General features: G+C 35.2%; 1 protein-coding gene across 9 annotated transcripts in view; it reads right to left on the bottom strand.

Moving 5' to 3' along the window:
- Positions 1 to 775: 775 nt before the first annotated feature.
- USP45 (ubiquitin specific peptidase 45) overlaps positions 776 to 26,933 on the bottom strand; it is a 61,246-nt gene continuing 35,088 nt past the window's right edge. For 6 of the 9 annotated variants that reach the window (XM_036317146.1, XM_036317149.1, XM_036317147.1 and 3 more), the window contains 10 exons: positions 24,074 to 24,161; positions 21,057 to 21,138; positions 18,744 to 18,835; positions 17,456 to 17,512; positions 16,989 to 17,132; positions 15,612 to 16,281; positions 12,554 to 12,651; positions 8,792 to 8,878; positions 5,272 to 5,425; positions 776 to 4,671 (listed from right to left, as the gene is read on the bottom strand). In XM_036317146.1, the coding sequence (XP_036173039.1) occupies positions 4,541 to 4,671; positions 5,272 to 5,425; positions 8,792 to 8,878; positions 12,554 to 12,651; positions 15,612 to 16,281; positions 16,989 to 17,132; positions 17,456 to 17,512; positions 18,744 to 18,835; positions 21,057 to 21,138; positions 24,074 to 24,161 (1,603 nt within the window). In that variant the 3' untranslated portion in view covers positions 776 to 4,540. Of the gene's footprint in view, positions 4,672 to 5,271; positions 5,426 to 8,791; positions 8,879 to 12,553; positions 12,652 to 15,611; positions 16,282 to 16,988; positions 17,133 to 17,455; positions 17,513 to 18,743; positions 18,836 to 21,056; positions 21,139 to 24,073; positions 24,162 to 25,533; positions 25,591 to 26,933 lie in introns of those variants that run through there. The other 3 variants (XM_036317148.1, XM_036317150.1, XM_036317154.1) reach the window with 3 other exon arrangements.

Below are 26,933 nucleotides of genomic sequence, written 5' to 3'. Positions count from 1 at the left end.
TAATCAGCCTATCTACATACAAATGGGAATACAAACAGTTTGGATATTTCTGCTTGAGAGCAACTTTAAAAATGTATGAAAATACATTTTTCAGGGAATTCATGAACCTCTAAAATTACATACAAAAATCTGGTGCATATATTTTTCCGAGAATTTTCCTTCCCATCTTCTACAGGAGAGGGCTTGCAAATTAAAACCCTCCTCTTCCCCCAACACTCATAGTTTCCCTTTGGGAATAGCAGGACCTTAATTCCTATATGGCTCTATGGGTAATGTTGCTTGATTTTTCTCCATGTCATTTGCCATTTGATATATCTTTTCCTTACTCTTCATTTCTTAGGATGTCTGTTTCCTCCCTTCTTGGAGATTTCTATATCCTGTGTTTAGTGCCGTATCCCCAATGCCTACTACACAGCAGGTATTCAATAAATACTAAATTATTAAGCAAAAGAAAGATGGGCTATAACTTTCCTCATAATCTCAAAGAGCTATATGACCCAAAAAAGGTTAAACACAGTTAAACAAAATATTACCTAATGAATTATCCTGCCTAAATAACTCAAACATTTCCAGAAACATCTGAAAGGATGAAGACTCACCTTTAGTAGATAATGAAATCTGAGTAAGAGTAGCCCATTTAAAATATTTTATTCTGAAACCATGAATTTCTAAAATATGAAGAATGTTTTGAATTTTGCTAAGTAAGTAAATACAATGTTGATAGATAAAATATTCTACTCAGTAATGTGCACTGCAAAAAACTCCAGGACAAATCTTGAAGTATAAAGTAAATAAGAATTTAATATTTATTATGCATGTTTATACAGGAACATCAAAATAATACTCAATAAGTTATTTATTTTCTAAAAACACTGCAAAAAAAAAAATAAAACCGTAGGAATGATATATTACCCAATGCTACTCAAAATTAAAAATATAGTTATCTATCTTTTAAATAGATTTGAATTGATGAATTTTCACATTAACCAAAACATTTTAAATATCTAAAAATAGTCTTTCTTTATACACTATATATAGATGCTCAATTTTATTGCACATAACATATTTGGTTTAGGCTTATATATCAGGTAACATGCAGATAAATAAATTATGAATATGAATTTAAGGAAAGTAGGCAGGATGTTATTTTATACTACAAAAATTAGATGAAAGTGATACATTATACAGCTTAATCTTCAGGAAATTTTATTTAGCTATTGTATAAAATCACTGAGTAAAATCACATGCAAGCTAAGAGCTATTAAATATTATATTGCAAAATAGCTCTGTTGGCACATTTAAAATAAAACAGGTATCAACTGACACCATCTACCACTCTCTTTAGCCACCCAAAAGGTGGTCTTCACATCAGGTTTAAAAATATTAAATGACAAAATCTTAAATATAGACACATACATGGTTATGTCAAAAATATTCACATAATTGGCACAATCGAAATTTTATTTTAAATAGGGAAAAAACAGGGAACACTGGGATTAGACATACCTTCTAAACCAGTTTCTAAGTAAAGCTAGTAAAATTTCTGTTTAACTTTTTAAATTCATTTGGCCAAGCACTTATGGTTGGTGTTTTGAAGATCTGTAAACATTCTTACTTATTTGTACTGTTTCCTGAGGTCATCTGGAAACTCGTTATTTTAGTAGCTTCATAATTTTGTACCCCTACAAATGTGCTTTGGAAATATTCAAAATAAGAACAAAAATGTTAATTCAGACCCATGTGTAACTTAAAATACTTTGTCTTGTTACAAGAGCTATAATTCGAAAATTCTTAGGTTTCAAAATTAAATTTATTCCATTATCAACAGACCTGGAAAAGCATTCATAAATTCTAGACCATAAAATAAGTAGATTTTAGAATTAGCTCATTTAACATTATGGAAATGGAAATAAAAGTATTCTATTTGTATGTTACTTACGGGATAATGTCTAAAACTTACATAGGTCTCTCCATTTTAAAACATGTTAAAATAGTGTCAGCGAGGTGCTTGACCCATAGTGGATGTTCAATAAATATATACATAATGAATAAATGTGAAGTTAAGCATAAAAACTGCAATACTTCGGTACGGAAGTAATGTTCTGAAGCTACAATGTATCACTCACTGAACGAAGAATCAGTTTTCACTGGTACTCAGAATAAAGCTTAAAATATCCATTTGATAAATACAGCACTGATGCATTTTCTGGCATCCTGTCAATGAAAGGAGGGAGTAGGCACTTGCCTTGATTCTGGGCCTTAACTGTCACTCACCATCTCTGACTTTAGCTGCATAAGGGATAAGCCAAAAGGCAACAGAAAAGAATGCTCTCTCTCCTTCCTTCCTTTCCTCTCCCCTTTCTTCCTTTCCTTTCATTCCCTTCCCTTTCTTCTCTCCCTTCCTTCGTGCTTCCCTCTCTCTCTCTCTTTCTTCTATCAATGATACAAGAAGCAGGTGACCATCCAATGAAAAGTACATGCCTCTTCGTAGTATCGTTTCTAGGAGCAAAATGAGGTGACAATATTTACATTTGGGGGAGTGGATGGTAATTGTCATTACCAAGTTGGCTGACATGAATAGAGATTTCACTAGTATTTCTCAAAAAAATGCACTGCTCTGCTACTGATGTTTTCAATGTTAACGGATTACAATTAAACAGAAATACTAATTTAAACACTGTTTAAACTACCTTTTATAAGACAAACAACCTGAGTTTTCAGATTAACATATATATTTTTCCATCATTTTACTGTTAAAAATCAAGAAAAATACTACTATTAAAATTGCAACAGCTTAAAAATAGAATTTGTGCCATGACACTTTTTTAAGTTCTGCATTTTGTACATTATCACAATTCCATTCATCCATGTATCAAAAGGCAGCACTGGTAACCCTGATAATGTTATATACTCGCACATTAAAAAGAACCAAAGTCGTGGTTAAATAGTTCCACAATGATCTCCAGCCACTATTCTTTTCCTTACTTCCCAAAAGGAGAACTGGGAGTAGGCACTTATCCAGCACCTTCCTGTAGCATCGTCTGTTGGCACTAATGACTAGGATGCTTGAACCATGCAATTATGTATTCTGACTCAATCAAGTGACACCAAAATAGCAATTATTTTTTAAAATTTAAGCCAAGCAGTAGAAATATTTTCATGCCAAGTTTTGACAGCTTAATAATTTGTATTCTAGGGGGAAAACTATCATATCTTTACTATTATTTAATTATTTAAAAAGAAAATCAGAAATGCCAACTTCATGCCCCATTAAAATAAAAGCTAAACTCACTTGAACTTATTAATGATGTTTGCTGAATACAAAGTGATCGCAAAACCCTAATACCATGATTTGTATTTACTGATCTAGAATTATACAGGTATTTTCTACCCTGTTAAGTATAATAGAATATAATTATCATTTACAAATTTAATTAGGTAATTGATATTTCAAAGATATCCTATGGTCTCGTATGGATTAACAACTTCTATTTATCAATTCTGAATGTAACAATTATCTATAATTATACTTTTACCTTGCCTAATCACTTGCAACTCCACTATGAGTAGGTTACAAATAATATGTTGATGAAATATTTCAATATTTTTCTAGTTCTCAAAACAGCAAAGCAATAAGCTAATCAATATATTGATTGCAAATCCATATTACTGAAGTTACAGCAATACCTTTTTATATGTCTGAAACCATACAAAATATGACAAGATCACTATGCCAACTGTATAAATGTATGTGATAGCAATGTTTCCCATACAGCAGCATACATATACCACTGGATAGTCCTGAGATGATTTTGAGTGAATTGCTACAGGAATGAACAATTTTTCTTTAATAGTTATATATTTATTTTAAGGTTTATTAGAGAAAATACAACTAGCACATAAACGGGGCTATAGTTAAAAACTAAGGTTAAAAATTATAAGTAAATGACGGCACAAGAGATACATATATATATATCAGAAAGGTGGTATGTGACTCCCATTTGGCTAACACTGTTTCGTTTTGTTATTAATGTGTTTTTTATTGATTGAGAGAGAAAGGGAGAGAAAGAGAAATAAACATTGATCGGCTGCCTCTGGTACGCACCCCAAACAGGGATCGAACCCACAGTCTTGTGGTGTATGGGATGATGCTCCAGCCCACTGAGCACCCGGTCAGGGCTGGATAAGTTTTAAGGAAGGATCTGATTTAGCCAGCATCATTTCTGAATGCTTGTAATAATATGCCACATCATAAAGGAGTTTCCTCTACTACTGTAAATTCTAGTTTTGTTCCAGGACAAACATTTTAAAACATGTGTTTACGTTTATTTAAAAAATATAAATTTGAAAGCACTGACTAAATTGAAGTTACTTTAAAAGGATTCACCCAAATGGTAAAAATGTTCAGGAGCATTTGAGGGACATGCTATTCCTACAGGAGAGAATAGACCACAAAGGCACATTGCATATTATAGCTATCATTGCAGCATTTAAATAAAAGTGATCCAAATAATCATTAACCTTAATAATTAACAACTAATTAAAATATTCTTTCATAAAAAAGAAGGTACGCTTGTGCACTAAGTGCTCTTGATTCTGGAACCTCCTGCACATAAGTGTCACTGACATGGACCCACTGGCCTGGCGATTCACTATCCGGTTCTTTCAAACCTAACAAAACAAAAAGAAGTATAATTTTTACAATAAGTGTGCTCTTTCTTTACATTATAAGCAACATCACAAACTAGATTTATTTAGTGCTAGATGTTATCGCATAAGTCTGTTTCTCCTAAATGAACTAACTCTTTAAAGCATTAATAATAGTATCATTTTACTTGAAAAATCTAGTGAAATATTAGATAGCCTTGTAAATATTTATTGTTTCAGGAAAATCATTTTCACTAAAAGAGAAAAAAACAAAAAACAAAGTTAGTTTGCAGATCCATAAGCAAAGTTAGCAAAATATCAACTCCAACTATATTCTGAGACCTGGTGTCTTCAGAAATTTTGTTATTATTAAATAAAATGCCACCTCACTGCAGTACATGACTTGACACCTTGAAAAACTGTGCCACTTTACAGCACCTAGAAGGGCACAGTCTTAGGATATTTAAGATTCTTTAAGATTACCTAGTACTCTTAAATGTATTTCTCACGCAACGTTAATAAAGTGAATCCACATAAGTCATCCATGAAATAACTTGCCTCTTCCAGAAAAGGAAGAATAAATTCATTTGTTTTTAAGAATAAAATAAACATAGGATAACATACCAGGTACACTTTTCTTTCCAGTGATCTGTTCCAATAACTTCCTGGAGGGCGTTCTCACTTTCACATATGCAGTGTAGTGGCCTCCTCGCATTGAGCCGCTATGTTCCACTATGCCGTACAGGCCATAGAGAACTTCCTCTCCCGCACTTACATTCTTCAGACAAAAATAAGTTAGTAATGTTTAGTGAAATGCTATTGTAAGGGAAATTAAGTCAAATGTACATCCTGCTTAACATAAGAGAATAACATATTAAAAATACACTGAAATGCTTTTCTGCACATATTAGACTGACAAAATGCAAATGCTTCACAAGATCCTCTGCTGGATGGGCTGTGGGGAAGAGTCCTTACACACACTGTAGGTGGAAATGCAAAGGGGCCCAGCCCCTATGCTGGAATACTTAATGTTTTCAAGCTAAATTACATATGTGATACTCTTGGATTTATCAATCCTGTTTCTAGGATTCTCTCTCATAGGTACATAAGCAAAATGTAAAAAGATATGCACCACACGACTAACTGCATAATTATTTGTATTATCAAAAAACTGGAATAGGCCCAAATGTCCATTAAGTGGGGATTGGTTGAATAAACTATGATGCAGCCATACAAGAGTGTTATGCTGCTTAAAAAGTGGAATACCAGACTATCTCTAAATACTGCTTTGAAATAATCTCCAAAATATAATGGTAAGAATAGGTAGAAAAAAGGACACATATTATAAGTTATGATTACTTAAGAGGAGAAATCCATATATACATACCTATCTACTTACATTTTTTAAAAAACTAGTAGAAGAATAAACTATAATTTTTAACAATGGTTATCTAGAAAGGGAGGGAAGAAACAGATGGGACAGATGAAGAAAAGCTATACTTGTTTAAATTTACTTTGCTTTGTACATTTGATACAATTGACTTCGGAACTGTGTAAATATTTTATGTAATTATTAAACAAAATTTGAGAATTTTGAATTTAAAAACAGTCCCTAAAAATCAAAATAAAAAAATTAAGCAGTGAAGAATATATCCAGTTGGTGGCATAGTCATTCAGAGAGGAACCACTAGGGTCAGGTAAAAAAAAACCCAGAAGCCAATTTGAAGTGGCTTTCAGTAGCCAACAATTAGCCACATTAGACAAATATATTAGAGCATGAATAAAAGAAAAGTGTAGTAAATTAAGACTTATCTGATGTGTTTAAAACCATGAACTCATAATGATAAATTAATTGATCACAGTTTGAGAATGCTAGTGAATTCATTATTCTGAAAACTAGTTTAAAAGGGAGACAGGAAAAGAATTGAGCATTAACCCTGTCTTTTCTATAAGAACTATACCATAAGATGACTAAATAGATGAAAGGAATACCTCTTTATATAGAGGTTATCTAGTTAATAAATGAAGAAGGAATGAGAAAATTAGAATATCACCATTCTGTAATTCTTAATGAACTCATGAATCTAACATTGAGCATCATTGGCCACTATCACAAAAAGACAATTGTCATTCTGTGTCACCTGACTAAACACTCCCCATGAAATACACTTGCCAGAAAAAAATTAAAAAATAAATAAGGACTATCAAACCTGAATCTGTTCAAGCTTCTCCAGATCTGCCGGGAGCCGGTCCATCCTTGCTGTTTCAAAGGACCTGGCATATATGGCATACTGTTCTTAATATGTTTGCTCACCTTGGCACTATGTGTTTTAACCAAGGTCTCCTCTCTGAGAAAGGTTGTTTCCCCAGGTAGGGATTTTCCCCTGAAGTTAGGGAGGGAATAAAACCTCTTAACTAAGTGCCAGGCGGGTAATTAACCACTTTAACTACGAACAATCGTGCTTAAGCTACATAATCTTTACTCCCTGGAATGAAGATAAGAAACGCCCTAACCTTTGTAATAGAAATTGATAGGATTGAATCAACTGGTATAAATACAGATGCAACAAGACAGCAAGACACAGAACTCAGAACACAGAACTTAGAACACAGAAGAGAGAACACAGAACCTACTCAGAACTAGAGACAGAAGAACTTCGCTGGAGAGAACATGGCAAAAGATCCTGGACTGAACCTGACTACAGAAATGGGCAAGACAACCTGACTAGAACCTGGTGACTGAACCTGGCTGGAGAACCTGGACTGAACCTGGCTGGAGAACCTAGCAAGAGAACATGGACACAGAACCTGGCTGGAGATCTGAAGCAGAACCTCTCTGGAGATCCAGACCAGAACTTGGCTGGAGATCCTGGCTAGAGATCCTGGCTAGGCTGCTGATCAACTGAACGCTGTCTCTGTGTCATTCCTTCTTCGCCAACTCCATCCACACCTTTGGGGACCCCTGGACCCGCTGGGGTTGGACCCCAGCACAGATCCAACTATCCAACTGCCTACTTGTAGTAAATAAAGAGGATAGCCCTAGCCAGTCTGGCTCAGTAGATAGAGCATCAGCCTGCGGATTAGAGGGTCCCTGGTTCGATCCCAGTCAAGGGCACATGCCTGGGTTGCAGGCTTGATCCCCAGTAGGGGGGCATGCAAGAGGCAGCCAATCAATGATTCTTTCTCATCATTGATGTTCCTATCTCTCTCACCCTCTCCCTTCCTCTCTGAAATCAGAGGGATAATCATTAAAATCTGAATTATGGGAATCTACATGAAAGATGGTCTACTTCAACAAATAAATTATGAAGAGGGAAGAGAAGGGGAGAGAGATGGGAGAGAGGAACTGTATATTAAAAGAGACTAAAAGACATTATCCAATTATAATGTGTAGTCCTTAGTTGGATATGAATTCATTTAAGATTTTTCACTTATGATATAATTAGAAATATAGACTCTAGATGATATGAAGAAATTATTTGGTTTAGTGTGAAAGTGGTATTGTGGTTATGTTAAAAAGGAGGAGTGATTCTTATCTTTTAGAAATACATAGTGAAATATTTATGAATGAAATGATGCTTCAAAATAATATAGGGGTGTTAGATGAGTTTGTGGATGGGGCAGGACTGGCCATGTATCTGAGGTTTTAAGGCTAAGTGATGGGTGCGAGAGGTTCATTGTACTGTCTTGTCTATTTCTGTCTATGTTGGAAATTCTCCATAATAGGTACTTTCAAAAATATGTTTTTATAAATTTGATACAGAGCTTGTTAAGTCTCATTTTTTTTACCGCATTATCAAATTCTGAGTGTTAATAACTGACAGATAGTGCTAACATTCCACAGATGAACTGGATTCACTGAAAAATTGCATTTAAGTTTTTTGTGTGTTTGTTGATTTACCTAATCATAAAATCCTGTTGTCAAAAATATATATTTTTTGTTTTGATTAATCAATATATGAAAAATATTAAGTTCAATAAGTATTCTCTTATATACCACAAAACCTAGGCTACTAACCAGTAATCATGAACAGGAACTTAGTTTTTTTAAAAAAGAAAGAAAAGTATGGCACAGCAAACAATCACAGAATACTTTAAGCATATTATTTGCAAGTCAATTAAATATTTTAATAATATACTACACCTTACAAGTAGCAGAACAGAATGGTGCTAAATCAAGTATAAGTGGAAAATCTACATGTCTGTTTACTTTGCGAAGACTTGATCCAGCCTAAAAAGACCAAAAAAAAAAAAAAAAATTTAATGTGACAAACTCAATCTAAATTACTGTTTGTTAATTAAAACTAAAAGAGGAATCCTAGAAGTTTTTTCATAGCTATAAAAACATGATTAATGAATAGTCCAAAATTGATATATGACTAAATTTTTATTTTTTAATTAGGTTTCATGAACTGTTATTGCAAATATATATTTTTATGCGCATTTTTACTATAAACAATATGGGAATAATTACTTTCACTGTGGCTTTTCAACACTAGGCAAAAATAAATTCAATGTGATAAAACTAAGCTATTTCATAAGCTATCATGAAAAGATATTCAACTGAAGAGTCAGGGGCCTGGTGTCCTAGCCCTGACTTAACATCTAATTTGACTCTAGGTTACCTCATCTACATCAAGGCAGAAAATGCGTATAAATGGTTTAGAATAGATCCTTTTCCGTTTTAAAATTCAGTGATATTCATTCATTAAAACAAAAAGCCTGAATTTGAATACTTAAATCACTGTATCAATAAAAGAAAATGTTATATATTATATAAATCAAAATGAACCTTCCTGTTGTCAAATAAGCTCTACTCCTTTATTTTTAATTGCTAAAGGCAGTACTTGAAAAAATGTACACTTTGCATTATTTAATGATAATTAAAAACTAGCTGATAGACTGTCAAAGGTATTGGATAGGAAACCCACAAATAGAAACTATTGGAATCAGAAAATGCGTAAATCTGAATTATATGAGTAGACAAAAACTAACCGATGCAACCTTTCATGGAAGGCTTTCATGACTTACTCCAAGGACATCATTTTAAAGGAAAAAAAGCTTATTTTTTGACCAAAATATACCCACTTACTGATTTGCATCTTCAAGTGATGTTTAGAAGACTTAACCTGATATCTGATGTGAAATCATGAGGTCATGCCCCAGGAGTAATTATTTAATCTGTTTTCAATTTTTTTGCCTTGTTTTTTCTCATCAGATGACCTCCATAAGCATCCAATACCAGCACTGCCTGAGACCCTTTCAGGCTAATGTGTCCTCCCCAGATAGCATGTTGCTGTTGAGAAGCTACCCCGTAATAGGAAAGACTCTATAAAGGGCTTTAATATAAGATGAATCTCTTTTCCGTCTTTAAACTTTTTTTTAACTTACAGTGGACATACAATATTATATTAGTTTCAGGTAGACATAGTTATTGGTATATTTATATAGTATCTACCCCAATAAATCTAGTAACTACCCTGAATCTTTTTTTCTAGGGGATGACTTTTGGAAAATACCTTGCCTTATATTTGGGCATATGCAGCCTCCTGCCTTTTTAAAATTTTTCTTTTAACTGAATATCATAAGTATTTCCCCCATGTCATTAAAATATAAATACGATATCCTGCATATTGGACAATTGTGCCAGGCCTCACAGCTGACATGATCTATAATGACCAAGATACAAATTTTTGTGTATATCTCTATTTCCTTGGAATAGGTTCTTAGAAATGGAATTACTTAGTCAAAAGTAATACTTTTGTTCAAAATGTTTTATTCAAAACATTCCTTAATATCCTTGAACTATATTATTAAATTACTTTCCAGGTGTGTCCAACTTACACCCCTACTGTTGAAACAAGAAAATGCCTATATCCCACTGCATCCTTAACACGACCATGTCTGGGCCAATTTGAACAGATTAAAAAAAGAATCCTGCTGTCATTTTATTTTGCATTTGTTTTGCTGGAAAGGACGGATCTTTTTCTTCATATTTTCTTGGAATCTTTACTTTTTCTATGAACTGTCAATTCGTGTTCTTTACCATTTTTCTATTAGGGTCTTGATATTTTTACGATTGATTTTTAAGAGTTATTTATATATTTACAATGCTAATCATTTGCCATATTTATGACAAAGATCTCTCTCCTGTTTGAGACTGGCCTTTCAGTGTTGTGGAGATTTCCTATACAGCTCTGAAGTTACTAGAGAGAAATAGGCTTTCAGAGACAATAAAATACTAGAAACAGAGACAAAGAGTCTGCTCCCTAAAATTCCCAGTTCTAGGAACAAGAATGTGCTAACATTACATTTAGCCTGAGAGCAAGAAGGGACCGAGATGTTTGTAAATATTTCCCTTTAAGGGCATGAATGCTTTCTGTAAGTTGTTCCTAAATAGGGATAAACTGACCATATATAAAACAACTGGCACATCATGCAATTAGCTTCTCAGATCTGGCATGACCCTCTCTTGCTCACACAGGGTCACTACAGACACACACCTTCCATTAGGCATTTTGATGTAGGGAGACATGATACATCTGCTCTCCATGGCCATTTCATTCCTGCTAAGTTTCTAGAATCTTGGCTACAGAAAATCAAGAACTTAACCTAATCTTTCTTTGGATAGGATGAAAGTGTAGAGGAAAATCTCTTCCTGCCCATCTGTGGCCCACCTGAAATGTTGCAGATATACTAGTATATGATCAAAGCTTCCAATCTTTTCCCTTGAGATTTCTTTCCTGGGTTTTATACTTAGAAAATCTTCCCAATCAGAGATCAGGTTTATACTTAAATTTTCTTTTAGTCTTTTGATAACTTGTTTCATGCAATTAAAAAAAATAATCTGAAAATAGTATTGATATATGGTATAGAGAGGGTAGCTAAAAACGTTTATTTCCTTCAACAGCTATTTTCTTTCCTAAGTCCTTTACTGAATAATACAGCCCCCTTCCCAACTGTTACTTTATTATCATAACAAAAGAACTTTAAATTATACTCATGTTTTATTTGACAATTCTGACCATATGTTTTACTTATAGTTTTATTTTAAAAACTCCTTCTAACTTTTGCAAAAATGTTTTAGTATTTTCACTTATTCATTCTTCCAGAGAAATGTTAAAATCATTTTATCAAATGCAAAAAAAATAAAAATGAGTCAAGGCATTGAATTAAAAATACACACACAGACTGGCCGATGTGGCTCAGTGGATTGAGCATCATCCCATGCACCAAGAGGTCACTGGTTCCATTCCAGGTCAGGGCACATGCCTGAGTTGTGGGCTTGATTCCCAGTAGGGGGGGGGGGGGGGGCGTGTAGGAGGCAGCAGATCGATGTTTCTCTCTCATGGAGGTTTCTCTCTCTCTCTCTCCCTTCCTCTTTGTCTAAAATAAATAAAAACGTATTTTTAAAAAATACACCAAAAAAGGAGAAAAATCTGCTACATTAAAAATATTTAGGTTCCCTCTCACTGTAGAGTGCTACAGTGATGGAGACTGCCTTGGACTAGCCCTTTGTGTACTCGGGCCTAGTCAGCCATGGCCAGACCTCACAGCCCTCTCACTGGGATCAAGAAAACTCAGAAAGGTGTGTGCACTTGGCTATTTCTTTACTTCTCAGTGTTCCTTTTTTTTTTCCCCCAAGGGTTCTTAAAAATTCTTATTTTCCATTGACACACACATGACATTTGGGTTCCTACCACCTAAATCTTCAAACATTGTGAATTAAACAATTTTAATTAGAAAAGTCTGGTAAACTATTACGGCTGAAAAAGCAGTAAATCCCATATGACAAATTTTTAAATTCAGGAAATTAGTGCCTAATCCTTGACAGTATTTTACAAGACTTAGGGCTCTATAAAACACCTGATGGAAATGACTCTAGTGCTACAAAAGGAACTTTTACCTGATGGAATCTTTTAAGGTGGAGTATTAGGATAACTGGAACAGCAGAAATAAGCAACTGCTTCCTGGCATTAGTATAAATCCCTTCTGCTTTCTTTTCTGTATAAAATATAATAAATTTATTTGCAAGATTCCATTTCATACTAATGGAATCTACCACATAACATAGTCAACATTTATATAGAAGCATCATATCACATTTTTTTAAATATTAAAAAAGAAAACAGAATTAACTATTAATATGTGAAGCTATATGGATGAATCTCAAAGCATCAGGCTAAGTGGCAAAGAGGCCAGAGACAGAAGGCTATATATTATATGATTCCATTTTTTATGATATCCTGGAGAAGGCAAAACTATAGGGAGAAGAATCAGATTAGTGAGTGCAGGGATTAGGGAATGGGAGAGGAGATTAACTGCAAAGGAGCACAAAAAAACATTTTGGGGCAATGAAAATGTTTTATAGCTTGATGGTAGTTACAGGACTGAATGTGTTAGCAAAACTCATTAAACTGTACTAGTACACTTAAAATAAGTTTTATTGTATGCAAATTATATACTATGTGCAAATTCAGAAAACAAGATTTTTTAAAAGGAAATAAAAGAGAAATTAGACTTCTGGTTACAGGGTACCTCTACTCTTTCCAAAAACACTAAAATGAAAGATTTTTTTAAAAAGGCACTCCCTTATATGAACAAAGAACAGGTGAGGTGACACTTGCAACACAATTTTAGAAGCTGGAAAGAAGATGAACTAGTAGTGACTTAGGACAATGCCCTCCAGCCAAAGACCACCACAAACACACCTGCAGATGATAAAATAGGCTCAACGTGTATTGCGGTGAAAGAAGAGGTCATATCATCCCCATGGGGCATCCCCCCACTGGGGCATTCAGTAAGACCTGTGATAGGATTTAGAAAGGACTTGTGATAGGATTTGAATATGACCAATTGCATATTTAACTTGGGTTAATATAAACTGGTATTTCTTCCTTCTCCTATTTAGATATTTTCTTAATTACTAGTGTATTAAGCACATCTTTGTTCTGATGCTTTGACAACTGGGGCCTTGCTGCATTGGAAGGAGGGCCTCTCCCAGAGCTAATTGCTAGAGTTAGTGAATATTAAATGTGCCTTTCATATGCAAACCAACCAATCCAAAATACACACCCCAACTACCTCCTTTACCTAGCCTGCAATCCACTTGCCCTAATCATATCATGACCAAGTTCTAGACAACTAGCAACAGTCCCTAAAACCCAGAGCCCACTAAAATATTCAAAACTAGTCAGTCTTAAACCTGTTTATCAAACCTTGTCCACTCCTTCCCTTAGAAACCACAATAAAGTCGCTTGCCCTAGTTTCCCCGTGGCTGTCCCTGCCTCTTGCCCAACCCTGGTGCTTCCCCATGTGCCCTCTCTTCTTGGGAACTGTAAGAAACAAAGTATCCTCAGTGACAACCATATCCTGATTTTTTGGCCTCACAATTCCTGAATAAAAATAAAATCTATATTTTGAATGAAACTAGTCACCAGGAATGAGTATTCTCTCCATTTAGTCAAGGCTAGAGGTACACTGAAAATTTCTTGACAAGTCCCCCTTTTTCCCAGTCAACTAAATATAGATATTATCTTGCTAGTTTTATAATACACAATTATTTAAAACCTTCAAATTTATGTCTTACTAGAGGCTCAGTGCACAAAATTCGTGCTCAGAAGGGGGGGGGGTATCCCCTCAGGCCAGTCTGCACCCTCTCCAATTCAGGATCCCTCTCACAATCAGGGACCGCTGGCTCCTAACTACTCACCTGCCTGCCTGCCTGATCGCCCCTAACTCCTCTGCCTGCCGGCCTGATCACCCCTAACTGCTCTCCCCTGCCGACCTGATGCTCCTAACTGCTCCCCTGCCCACCTGATTGCCCCTAACTGCTCTCCCCTGCTGGCCTGATAGCTCCTAACCACCTGTGCCTTGGCCCCCGCCACCATGGCTTTGTCCAGAAGACGTCCGGTCTATCCGCTCTAATTAGCATATCACCCTTTTGTTAGTATAGATCGGTGGTTCTCAACCTTCCTAATGCTGCGACCCTTTAATACAGTTCCTCATGTTGTGGTGACCCCCAATTTCATTGTTACAAATTGAACATAATTAAAGTATAGTGATTAATCAAAAAAAATATGTAATTATATGTGTTTTCCAATGGTCTTAGGCAACCCCTGTGAAAGGGTCATTTGACCCCCAAAGGGGTCGCGACCCACAGGTTGAGAACTACTGGTATAGATTATGACTTCACTAGAGGCCAGGTGCATGGATTCGTGCACCGGTGGGGTCCCTCAGCCTGGCCTGCACCCTCTCGCAATCCAGGACCCCTCAGGGGATGTCAGACTACTGGTTTTGGCCTGATCCCTGCAGGCCAGGCCAAGGGACCCCACCAGTGCACAAATTTGTGCACCTCTAGTATGCATGTAAGACCTTTGGTTAATTTCTTCCTGCCCTCTCCCTCCCCCCTTCCCTCTGAGATTCATCAGTCTGTTCCATGTTTCCATGCCTGTGCATGGAGTGTTTGCTCCCTGGTGGTCAGTGCACATCATAGCTACCAGTTGAACAGTCGCTTAGGCTTTTATATATAGATAGATAGATAGATAGATAGATAGATAGATAGATAGATAGATAGATAGATATTAGATTAATGGGATTTGGGAAGCAAGTTAAGTTCATCGTTAATCTCATGATAAAATTTTAAGTTTTAGGGAAATTTCTTCTGGAAAGATTTCAGGAAGCTAGTCCACTGAAATAAGATTATGTGGATTTGCATTTTCAGGGCAGAGATGGATACTCCTGTTCTTTAATTTATTTCAACAGAAATCTATTGAACATTCATTCTGCCCAGTCAGTGTCTGCAGTGCTGAAGTACAAATATACAAATACGAAAAAGACAATCCCTGCCCTCAAGAAGCTCAAGTATAGAGACAGGTTCTTAGGTTCTTCTCTTTGGGATCTAATGCCAACTAGTCACTGGCTAACAGATAATCTGTGAATAAAAAATAAAGCTAAATATTTACCTGCAGAACTGGTTTCCCTTTGGTACTTCTGTTTCTTTTCAGTACAATTCTCACATAGAAGTTTGTTATTTCCCATTAATAACTCCATAGATGTAAACTGGTAGAGGCAAGACTGAATTGAGCATTCTTTAGAAGTAGTTATATAGCTCTGAGAAAGGGTCTGAAAAGCATTTTGTGGACTGTGAGACATCGTATGCTTCTCCTCTGAAAAATATAAATTATTTGAAAGACTTAGTGGCCGATTTTCTCCATCAAAATCTCTATCTCCAGTTACAGTGCTGCTTAAATGAAGTTCAGAAATAGCTTCAGCCACTCCTTCAACACCACTATCAGTCTTCTTGGTGGGCAGTTCTCTTGCTGATGGATGGTGATGTCCATTTGTGTGCACATAGCATCCACTACGGGATCTTGGCAACAGAGTTTGCTTAGAAGCACTTTCAGGTTCTGAAGCCTCACTGTCAGCATCAACACCACTTTCACAACGGCTGGCTTCCTTCTCACTACCATCGGTAGGGTTTTCAGCCAGATTCGATTCAGTATTCATGATGCTTGCAAATGCAGAAGAATCCCCATTCACTTCCATGTTTCCATTTTTCCGGTACATGTCAACAGTTTTATCTTCTCCAGATGAAAATTTCCTTGCACGTTTTCTGCCATGAATTAGCTGATTCTGTAAGTTGACAGTGTTTTTAGTGAAAAGAATCTTGTGACCTTACTAAAAATAAATACCAGTAATTAAATGTCCCACAATTATTAAATAAATACTCTAGTATTTCTCGTACACCTAAAACCCTTCCTAAATCTGCATAAACTATAACCAATAGAAGATATACTAACAAATAGTTCTAATATGAAAATAAATTTTACACAAGAAACCAACAACAGAAACCTATTTGCGGAGAGGAGGGCTTGTGTGAATAGCGCGGAGATTGAAGAGGCATGACAATCAACCGCACTCCATCGCTCTTTTTTAGATCTTGAATTCAAATAGACTTTAAAAAGCAAAACCAAAAAACAAGTATTTATGAGACAGTTGCAGAAATTTAAATAATGACTGGATACTGGTGCTGTTACAAAGTTATTAATATTTTAGGTAATGATAATGGTACTGTGGTTACGTATTTTAAAAGAGTATCTATTTGATCTACATACTGAAATATATGATATATTTGGGATTCATTACAAAATAATCTGGGGGGAGGTGGGGAGAATATAAGCTATAGATAAAAGCTGATTAGCCATGAGCTGATAACTATAAAGTTCAGCTATTTACATGGAAGTTTATCACACTATTTTCTCTACTTCTGAATATTTTTGAAATTTTTCATAATAATAAGTTTAAAAAAGAAGATGCCTCCCAAATACACATAGTCTTACCTTATCTTTAGATGGAGACTGCTTCCTGGTAGCTCTGGGTTGGTGAGTATTTTCTATAGTAACAGGGCCACTATATTGGCCATTCTGTGTCTCCTGTAAACTTCTATATTTATTGATTCTTCCCCAAAGTACAGGCTTTGAAACCTAAATAAATGACATGTACATAACACAAAACTTCTTTAGGAAATAAATTCTGGATGTAATCTACTTTTTAAAATTTCTAACTCATTTGAAATATAATTTCCTTAACTTTAACTCTCAAAATATAAAGCATAAGGATTTAAATTCCTTGAGAATAAGAATGATCTCATACTTTACGCATGCATACACAAATCCCAATATTAACTATACAAACTCAACTACTGTATATAAAAAATAATGATTCTCAGATCTGATAACATACTCAACAAATGTCTAAATAAAATGAATTCCCTTCACAAAACAATTAAGGTTTTTTTTCTCCTTACCCTTTCTTCTATAATAGGAAGTGAAATATCAATGAAAGGATCTTTCACCGTGGAGATCTTAAAAAAACAACAACACATATTGAGAACTTCAGGTAGAATTCTAATATAGACAATATAGTTTTGTAAAGGCTTAGAGGAATCAGACTTCCCAGGCAACTTAAAATTTTAAGTTAAAAAACATTCCTGGAACAAATAGCAATTTAATTGGGTAGAGCAGCATGACTTTTATCAAAACAAGATATCCCAAAACTTTAATAAATGCAACCCTGTTGAATTTTATGTTGTCAACATCATAATATCAATAATGTTTAAAGTAACTTTTAAATAAGATGTTTAATAATAATGATTAACTAAAGATATAAACATATTTTTGGTGAAATTAGTGCCATAACATAAAATATGAAAAAGGCAGAAAGTTTGTGTTTTGTAGATTCTTTAGGGTAATTCTAAAAGATACTCTCTAGCTTGTGAGAGAGAAATAAACTTTTATGTAGAATATACTACAGAAGTAATACTTTGACACAGTCCGTGCTTCAATGCTACAGATTAGGAGATACAATATATAATTCTGATGGAATAAGACTAGAGAAGATAGAAAAATACTCCATAATCGGGAACAGGAAAATGTACATAAAGACTCTCTCTTTTACAAGAAAATCTGACAAAAGTGTAAACCCATCAAACTCTAAGTTATCTGCTTTCAGAAGTATTCCTTATCAAGGAACCGAAAGCCTATAAAAATTTATATGTCTTTAAATTGTTGTTAAAGGACAGATGGCATTCCATTCCACCAAATAAAAAGTATCACTAATTGAAAGATGAGTCAAGTCTACTTAATAAAATAAACTTCAACAAGTCATATAAAAATAAACTTTAAATCAAATGTGCTAGATCACCCTGGGTTATGTTACTACATTAAATTATTTCCATTGGAATTACATTTTAGGCAATGCATAGTTACAAACATAGTTATTCTCTTCACAGAACTTTATTTTATTTCCATCTAAACAAGTAGCTTACACATTCAAACATATTAAAATGACCTAACAGAACTTCACAGGTTTCTTGGGAGGAAAATAAAATAACACACTTATTTTTAAAAATTATAGATTATGTTTACTTTCTAAGAGTGAAGGATATATTTTAGGAAGATTTTCAAAAACTATTATATGTAGTCATCTGTCACAAATAAAAGTAAATGACTGCTGAAGATTATATGTGAAAGAAAATAATCAAAATTCTGGGATTGTAATCTAGTCCATGCTGAAGTGAATTTCAAAGTACCTACATTTGCACATTCTTCACACATGAGGGTGCTAGTTAATTCACCAATAAAGATCCGATCTATGAAGTTCATTTTCACACCTTCGCTTCCATATGCTGTAAAAATAATACTTTTTAATGCAAAAAATGTCAACCATCAACCTTACATATTAACATAGTTTTTTTTTCTGTTGATTCAAAAGAAATCTAAGGCAGATGTCCAGTGCCCCATTTAATAATATATTCTCCTATATGACATTATAATGGCTCTCTCTTTTACAGTTCTGTAGAGAAAATGTAACTAGCAATGATAGTATTTCCAGAAATAACAAACTGCTTGTAAGAGGTAAAATAATAGGAGCAGTAACTACGACTCATACTACATCTCAACTGCTCCCATTAAATCTTTTAAAGCCTCTGTGCCTGACCCAGAGGTAGAGGGATGGGAAAGGAGATTATGCTTGAAGGGCTACAGATGCCACGATCCAACTATGGAAATGACCGAGTACAAAAGACAAGTAAACACAGGACAGTGTAAGAGATTAATACGACAATAAATAACTCGGTTACACGCATGACTGCTCAGTTATATTAAAACTGTCAGAATTACTTGTTTGAAAAATCTATAATAATAAAAGCGTAATATGCTAATTAGATCAGACGTCCTTCCGGACGACCTTCCAGATGAAGCTGGGGCTGTGAGGGAAGCCCAGGTCCCGGTGCCAGAGGCAAGCCGGTGCCAGCAGCCAGGGGGAAGGAAGGCCTATACTCTTGCACAAATTCCGTGCATCGGGCCTCTAGTATTTATATATCAAGGGAAATTATGCCTATAATTTGCTTCAAAATAATCTGGGGTTGGGAGAAAATAGATGAAACATAATACTCCAGGAAATGAATGTAAGAAATGGGGTAATGAGTACATGGATACATGGAACTTCATATACTACTCGCTCTACTTAATAGAAGTTTGACATTTTCCACAATAAACACTGGGGGAGAAATATATTTAAAAAATCTATTCATTTCTATCTTTTTTAGATCTCTGTCTTCTAAAACATTGTATTTTCTGCAATGAATGACAGAGCAGACATATTGGGCTATATAAAACATTTATTAATTATAATTGAGACATTATAGTACACTAAGATGTTTCATTAAGAAAAATTGTACAAGGGTTAATAGAAAAGATTACAAAACTGGAAAGAGATGAAAGAAAAACTGGGCAGTTATTCTAAACATGCTCTAGGTGGCACTATCTCAAAACAAAAGAGCATGCTTGAAAATCTACATTTAAAAAAACCTGAACCTTTAAAACTGCATATAAAATTTGGCATATATAATCACAACATATATTTGTTTATATAGATAGATAGGGTGTACATATACTACTATAAAAAATAAAAGTTAGAAAAGAGAATGAATAAAATACAAATCATATTTTAAGTGTCTTCTAAAAATGATGACTTTATACTACCATTAGTTAACATCTCAAGGCAGAATACACACTTAGGACATGGTAAATCACTAATAACACAGACTATAAATCCACACTTAAATACTTGTAAGTGACCACTTTGATTAGATAATCACTGTTTTTGCCTCACATTTTGGCTGAGGAAGAGAGAAGACTAGGAGTAAAGCAGACATGTGCACTTGACCTGTCAGTACTCTCGTCAATAAACGTTTCCTTGCAGGAGTCTTTGCAGCACTTAAGCATTGTCAAGTTAGAGTTAAATATCCATGAGTTCACTCATCCAAGCACACACCTCAACTGCAAAATAGTCCAATATGATAAAAGTGAACTTCCAAATAAGGATGCTACCTTCAACCACCTTTCAAGTCTCCCTTACAGCCTCCTATTAAGAGCAATAGTGTCAATCTGTATATGTGATATTACTTTTATTTTTTTAAATTCACATGGATAAATTCTAACGTTTTCTTTCTATGACCAACTAGACCAGCGGTTCTCAACCTGTGGGTCGCGACCCCTTTGGGGGTCAAACGACCCTTTCACAGGGGTCACCTAAATACATCCTGCATATCAGATATTTACATTACAGTTCATAACAGTAGCAAAATTACAGTTATGAAGTAGCAATGAAAATAATTTTATGGTTGGGGGTCACCACAACATGAGGAACTGTATTAAAGGGTCGCGGCATTAGGAAGGTTGAGAACCACTGGACTAGACTATCTTGCAGCCACTAGAATAAGTATCCCTTCATTTTAAGGCAACTATTTTACAACATTCATTCACATAATGCTCAGTTCTTTGTCCCTGTAAAGAAACTTTAAATATTTTCCTGTAGAATAAAATTTTAACAGTGTGTCAACATACCTTTGACTTTTTTCCTAGTTTCATCATCAGCAGTTTTAGTTGTTGGGTTGTTAAATGCTTTTAGAATGCTAGCTTGTATTCTCTATAAAACAAAGTTAATACGAATTTATAAAATCTGTTATTTTAAAGCAGTATTCTGTGTTCTTTTAAATATCATCTGTTTTAGTAACAGTTACCTCCAGCCTCATCTTAATAAGAGAAGGACTTTCAAAGAGCAAGGTACACTGGATCTCAGTCCCTAATTTATAAAATAAAATGACTGAATTTTTAAAAATTAAATCTAGTCCTAAAATTCCATGAACAAAAAATTTTCTTATTTGGGAGAGAATATGGAATTACAGTCAAAGTTCCTATGTCTAGGTTCTCTCTTGGGTTTGAAGGTGTTTCTTCCGTCTACAAAAAGCAAGCAGCCTCGTCTCATTATTCTTACAGGTTTAGAGTAACTTGTCCCTCTTTTCCCTTCTCTCCCCTTTTCTCTCCATTTGTTTCCCTCTCCCACTCTGTTCCTAAAAATGATGTATTCCTTAATCAGGACAAAATGTCACAAATAAACCATATGAAATGTCTTGTCTATGAAGAAAGCCGTATTATATAAGAAGCTCTTAAACTGGTCACATTGGCTTCCACACAGATTATTTTACTTATATAAATATATGACTCAAGTCCAGAATATCAATTAATGTCCTCAAAGTTTATGTTTTCACATCTCTTCCGTATGTTTTAGGAAAGATCCAACCTCACAGAAAACTTTTAGAATAAATTAAAACTATATATTCTAAAAATAAAAATGTATCTAAGCTAATGAATCATCTTTTACACTAATTATGTCCCTAATTAATGGATAAATTTAATCTTCTCTAATTCACATTTTAACAATGAGGTGAAAAGAATGTTTGTTCATTATTCTTCAAAATATTATTTTAAGTAATGTCTTAATCACAGGTTTTCATATGTGAAACTACTATTTGATCTGGACTTCCTGTCTAAGCTAAAGTTGACTTACCTATGAAAAAAATAATTTAACTAAAATAAACAAATTATAATGGTGTGAATTCCATGCAGGAGAAATATTTAATGCATATAAATGAAAGATTCCAATAAATACTAATGTTCACCTTTAACTATTTAATATAACTGTAAAAAGGCTCTCTAGTTACTAGAAATAGACCTCTAACTCAATTAGAAGTCTGTATATTTATTTTCCAATTTGAACATTTTATTAATTTAGATATGAATTTCAATGATTTAATGAGCTTTTACTATATTTTAAAATGTAAGCTATGATATTACTCTTTAAAATATAAAAAAGTATAAAAAATTAAGTTGATTAAATTAACTTTTTAAACTATTAGACTTGTTTTATTTTAATTGTATTATAGCCATAAATGTATATTCTCTGTTCTATACTGTTAAAGAGTTAATTAATAGGTAATTCATCAAGTTGAATAAAATAAATGAGTTTAGGTCCATCTACAACCTCTCATTGTTAGATCAGGGAGCTACTAACAACTGCAGCACATTAATCAACTAGCACTACCCAAGTTCAACTATCTAAGTCTCCATCTTAAACTTCTTTTAAAAATAAGAATGCAAAAAAACTCAGTTTAAGTTAGCTGAAGTATTGTGCCTTTAAAAAATCCTATCCAATAATGTATTAAAGTGATATATCTTTGAGAAGATAATAAAAATGTAACATTTCTTTAGTGATAGCTCAAATTAAAAGGGAAAAAGTGAAGCATATATATTTGTAAGTTGAAAAGACTGCTTATAAAAGTTCTTATAGTAAATCTGATTTTATTTGCACATAAAAAACTTATAATTTTTTGCACAAATGATCCTTTTAGTGCTCCATTCAATAAGAGCATATTATAGTCCTGAACTTTATAGTTGTAAAAGACTTTGATGAAACAATATGAAAGGAGATCAGTAGTTTGTAATCATTACTAAAAGATTCTGGTGGCAGACCTAATGGTGTAGCCTTTCTTCAATCAAAAAACACATGGCAGTGGCAAACGACAACAGCAACACAACTAACAGCTGTGGGTTCCCAGGCCAGACAATGCAGCTCCCGCCTGGGTACCACTGTAACAGACTGGCCTTGCTCACAGGACTGAGCAGATACACACACTTGACATTTTAATTTTGCCACGCCATCTAAAACCCTCACAGAGAGGAAGAAAGATAAGAGCTTTCAAAAACCAATGCTTCTTGCTACACTGCCTGAGTTTTTAAGATACTGTGAATCCCAATGTACCATTATGACAGAACAGTAATTTAATTTGAAACAAAGAATGCCATCCTATATAGTAAAAGCCTAATATGCAAATTGTCCCCTCGGGTGGTTGTTCGACCGGGAGTTCAACCACTCGCTATGATGTGCACTGACCACCACGGGAGTGGGACCAAGGTGGGATGGTGGAGCAGATGAGTGGGCAGCATCAGGCCAAGGCGGGTGTGAGCAGAGGTCCGGTGGGACTTGCCCTTCCACACCAGACGCTTGCGCTTTGATCGTCGGCCAGGCCCAGGGACTGCACCCAGGCACAAATTTCATGCACTGGGCCTCTAGTCAAGTAATAGAAGGGAAATAGAATAAATGATAGGGATAGATTTTGTTGTTTTATTTGTGATAACGACAGAGAAAAACAATGTAAAGACATAAATTTTAATTCCATTTACAATGATTCATAACCATCATGTAGTAAACATTCCCAGCTATATCCCCCTTCACCTGGATTCTTAGATCCCTTTTCTTTATTTAAGCTAGTTTTAGTTGATTTCTGTTAATTATAGCCAAAGAACATTAACTAATAAAGAACAGGGGTTGTGACAGAGTAAAAGAAAATAATCTTGTAAAAGAGATAAAAAAAAAAAAGAGCGAGAGAGAAGAAATAGAATAGTGAGGAAAAAAAATCAAGTTAACTTCCTAACCGCTCATAAAAATTATGGTAGAAATGAAACCCTTCAGTTTTGAACCCTCTTCTTAAAGAGCATATGTGATAAACATGAAGAGACCTGACCTTTGTTTCTTCAGTCCTCACTGAGTCCAACAGATAATGCAGGAGCTCCTGACTGTCCTGTTGCTGAAAATCTTTAAATCGAGGGGCCCTTTGATTTAAAAACAGCAGGAGAGGAAAAAAGATAATTTCATCAACAATATATTATTAATATTTAAATCACTTTATAAAAACATATAGTCAAAGATTCAATTTACTTCTTTTTGTACTAAGTCAAAATGTGATTCCTGTTCCAATTAGGAAGAGACCTTAAGTGTACTGAGAACAATATGGCTATCATTTATAGGGCAACTACTACATGCCAACCACATATGTGTTTCACATACTCACAACTATAAACCTACTTTTCCCCCACCCTGTATACAAATATGTAAAATCAAATCAGTTATATCCACATGTACTATATAGAGAGATGTACAAAACACAGTAAGCAAAACAAGGAAGTTGCAATTTTTATGTCGGTATGTGCATAATGACTTTTAAAATAAAAAAACATACTAATAATTTGAATTTTTATCTATGAGCATCTATTATTTTAATAATAATTTATTAATAATTTATAAATCTTTATAAAATTAGAAAAATGATGCCGAAACCGGTTTGGCTCAGTGGATAGAGCGTCGGCCTGTGGACTGAAGGGTCCCAGGTTCGATTCCGGTCAAGGGCATGTACCTGGGTTGTCGGCACATCCCCAGTGGGAGATGTGCAGGAGGCAGCTGATCGATGTTTCTCTCTCATCGATGTTTCTAACTCTCTATCTCTCTCCCTTCCTCTCTGTAAAAAATCAATAAAATATATTAAAAAAAAAAAAAAAGAAAAAGAAAAATGATACAAAACACAGTTATTTTGGATAGAGTCTAAAACAAATTTCTAGAGTACATATATCCTAACAATTTCTTAATTTTATGGGGCACCTATGTTTCTGAGGCTTTTCAGGGATCTTTTTGTTCCTCAGCCTTTAAAAAAAAACAGCATTTGCCGAGCAAATGAAACATACAATACACCCTCTATATTTTAGACTACATTTAATATGATGGCACATTATACTAAGTGAAATAAGCCAGTCACAGAAAGACAGGTACTGCATGACTCCATTTATATGAAGAATCTAAAATACTCAAATGCATAGAATCAAAGGATGGAATGAATGATAGTTGTGAGGGGCTGGAGTGAGGTGCAAAGGTGGAGTTGGTAATAAATAGGCATAAGGTTTCAGTCGAGCAAGATGAATAAGCCCTAGAGAGCTGCTGTACAACATTGTACCTATAGTCAACAATATATTATACACAAAAACATTTTATTTTTTAAAAAATATATTTTTATTAATTTCAGAGAGGAAGGGAGAGGGAGAGAGAGATAGAAACAACAATGATGAGAGAGAACCATTGATCAGCTGCATCCTGCACACCCCTTACTGGGGATGGAGCCGCAACCCAGGCATGTGCCCTTGACCGGAATCGAACCCAGGACCTTTGAATCCTCAGGCCGATGCTCTATCCACTGAGCAAAACCAGCTAGGGCTACACAAAAACATTTTAAGAGGGTAGAGTTTGTGTTGTATTCTTTACACAATACATTTTTTAGAAACAAATTATATTGGTACACTACTATGAGACAAAATATAATAAAACACAATACCATGACACAAATAACGAGCTTAAATTAAAATGAAACTTTAAAGAGTGTAGATATAAAAAAAAGCAAGTTCATGTTTAAAGAATTTTGTTTCTACATATTTTAGTTCATTGTGGACTAAACTAGTTTATGGCTCTATTACAAGGCCCGTTTTAAACACATGACACGTTGTGTACCTGAATTCTAGCAAGTACTGACAACAGAGTAAGCTCTCAATTTTCTAGATGTAGGAATAAGTACATACATTAAAGTTAAGTCACGACCTTTATAGTATGTGTTTATTTCCACACTCAAATATTGTGTGTGTGTGTGAGTGTGTCAGTGTGTGTGTCAGTGTGTCAGTGTGTGCGTGTGTGCGTGTGTGTGTGTGTATATATATATATATATACACATACACAAACTAGAGGCCTTCATGCACTGGTGGGGTCCCTCGGCCTGGCCTGCGGGGATCGGTGAACCTCCCTGTCACCACAGCCTGGCCTTACCCACCAACTCATCAGGCTCCAGCCCCCTCATTGGGCTCCAGCCCGCTGTCCGCATTGATCCTGCACAGCATGAAGTAGTGCGCGAAGCAGCAGGCAGCCAGGGAGGAGCCCCAGCTGGGCGCCACGCTGCTCCCACTCAACCCAGCCCTACGGTGGCAGCAGCCGCTGGGATGTGCAGGGGGAATGTCCAGGAGAGGCTCGGTGTCTGGTGTCCATTTATCAGCTGAGCAGCACTTCCACTGTGGGAGCGCACTGACCACCAGGGGGCAGCTCCTACATTGAGCATCTTCCCCCCTGGTGGTCAGTGCACATCAAAGTGACTGGTTGTTCTGGTCATTCCACCATAATGGTCGCTTAGGCTTTTATTATATAGATCAGGGGTGGGCAAACTTTTTGACTCGAGGGCCACAATGGGTTCTTAAACTGGACCGGAGGGCCGGAACAAAAGCATGGATGGAGTGTTTGTGTGAACTAATATAAATTCAAAGTAAACATCATTACATAAAAGGCTACGGTCTTTTTTTTCAATAGTTTTATTCATTTCAAACGGGCCGGATCCGGCCCGCGGGCGTAGTTTGCCCATGGCTGATATAGATACTAGAGGCCTGGTGCATGAATTCACGCACCGGTGGGGTCCCTCGGCCTGGCCTGTGCCCTCTTGCAATCCGGGACCCCTCAGGGGATGTCGGACTGCCGGTTTTGGCCAGATCCCCACAGGCCAGGCCGAGGGACCCCACCGGTGC

Source organism: Myotis myotis, unplaced genomic scaffold (genome assembly GCF_014108235.1).
Source record: "Myotis myotis isolate mMyoMyo1 unplaced genomic scaffold, mMyoMyo1.p scaffold_m19_p_7, whole genome shotgun sequence".
NCBI classification, from domain to species: Eukaryota; Metazoa; Chordata; class Mammalia; order Chiroptera; family Vespertilionidae; genus Myotis; species Myotis myotis.
This window is presented reverse-complemented; position numbering and strand designations above follow the sequence as displayed.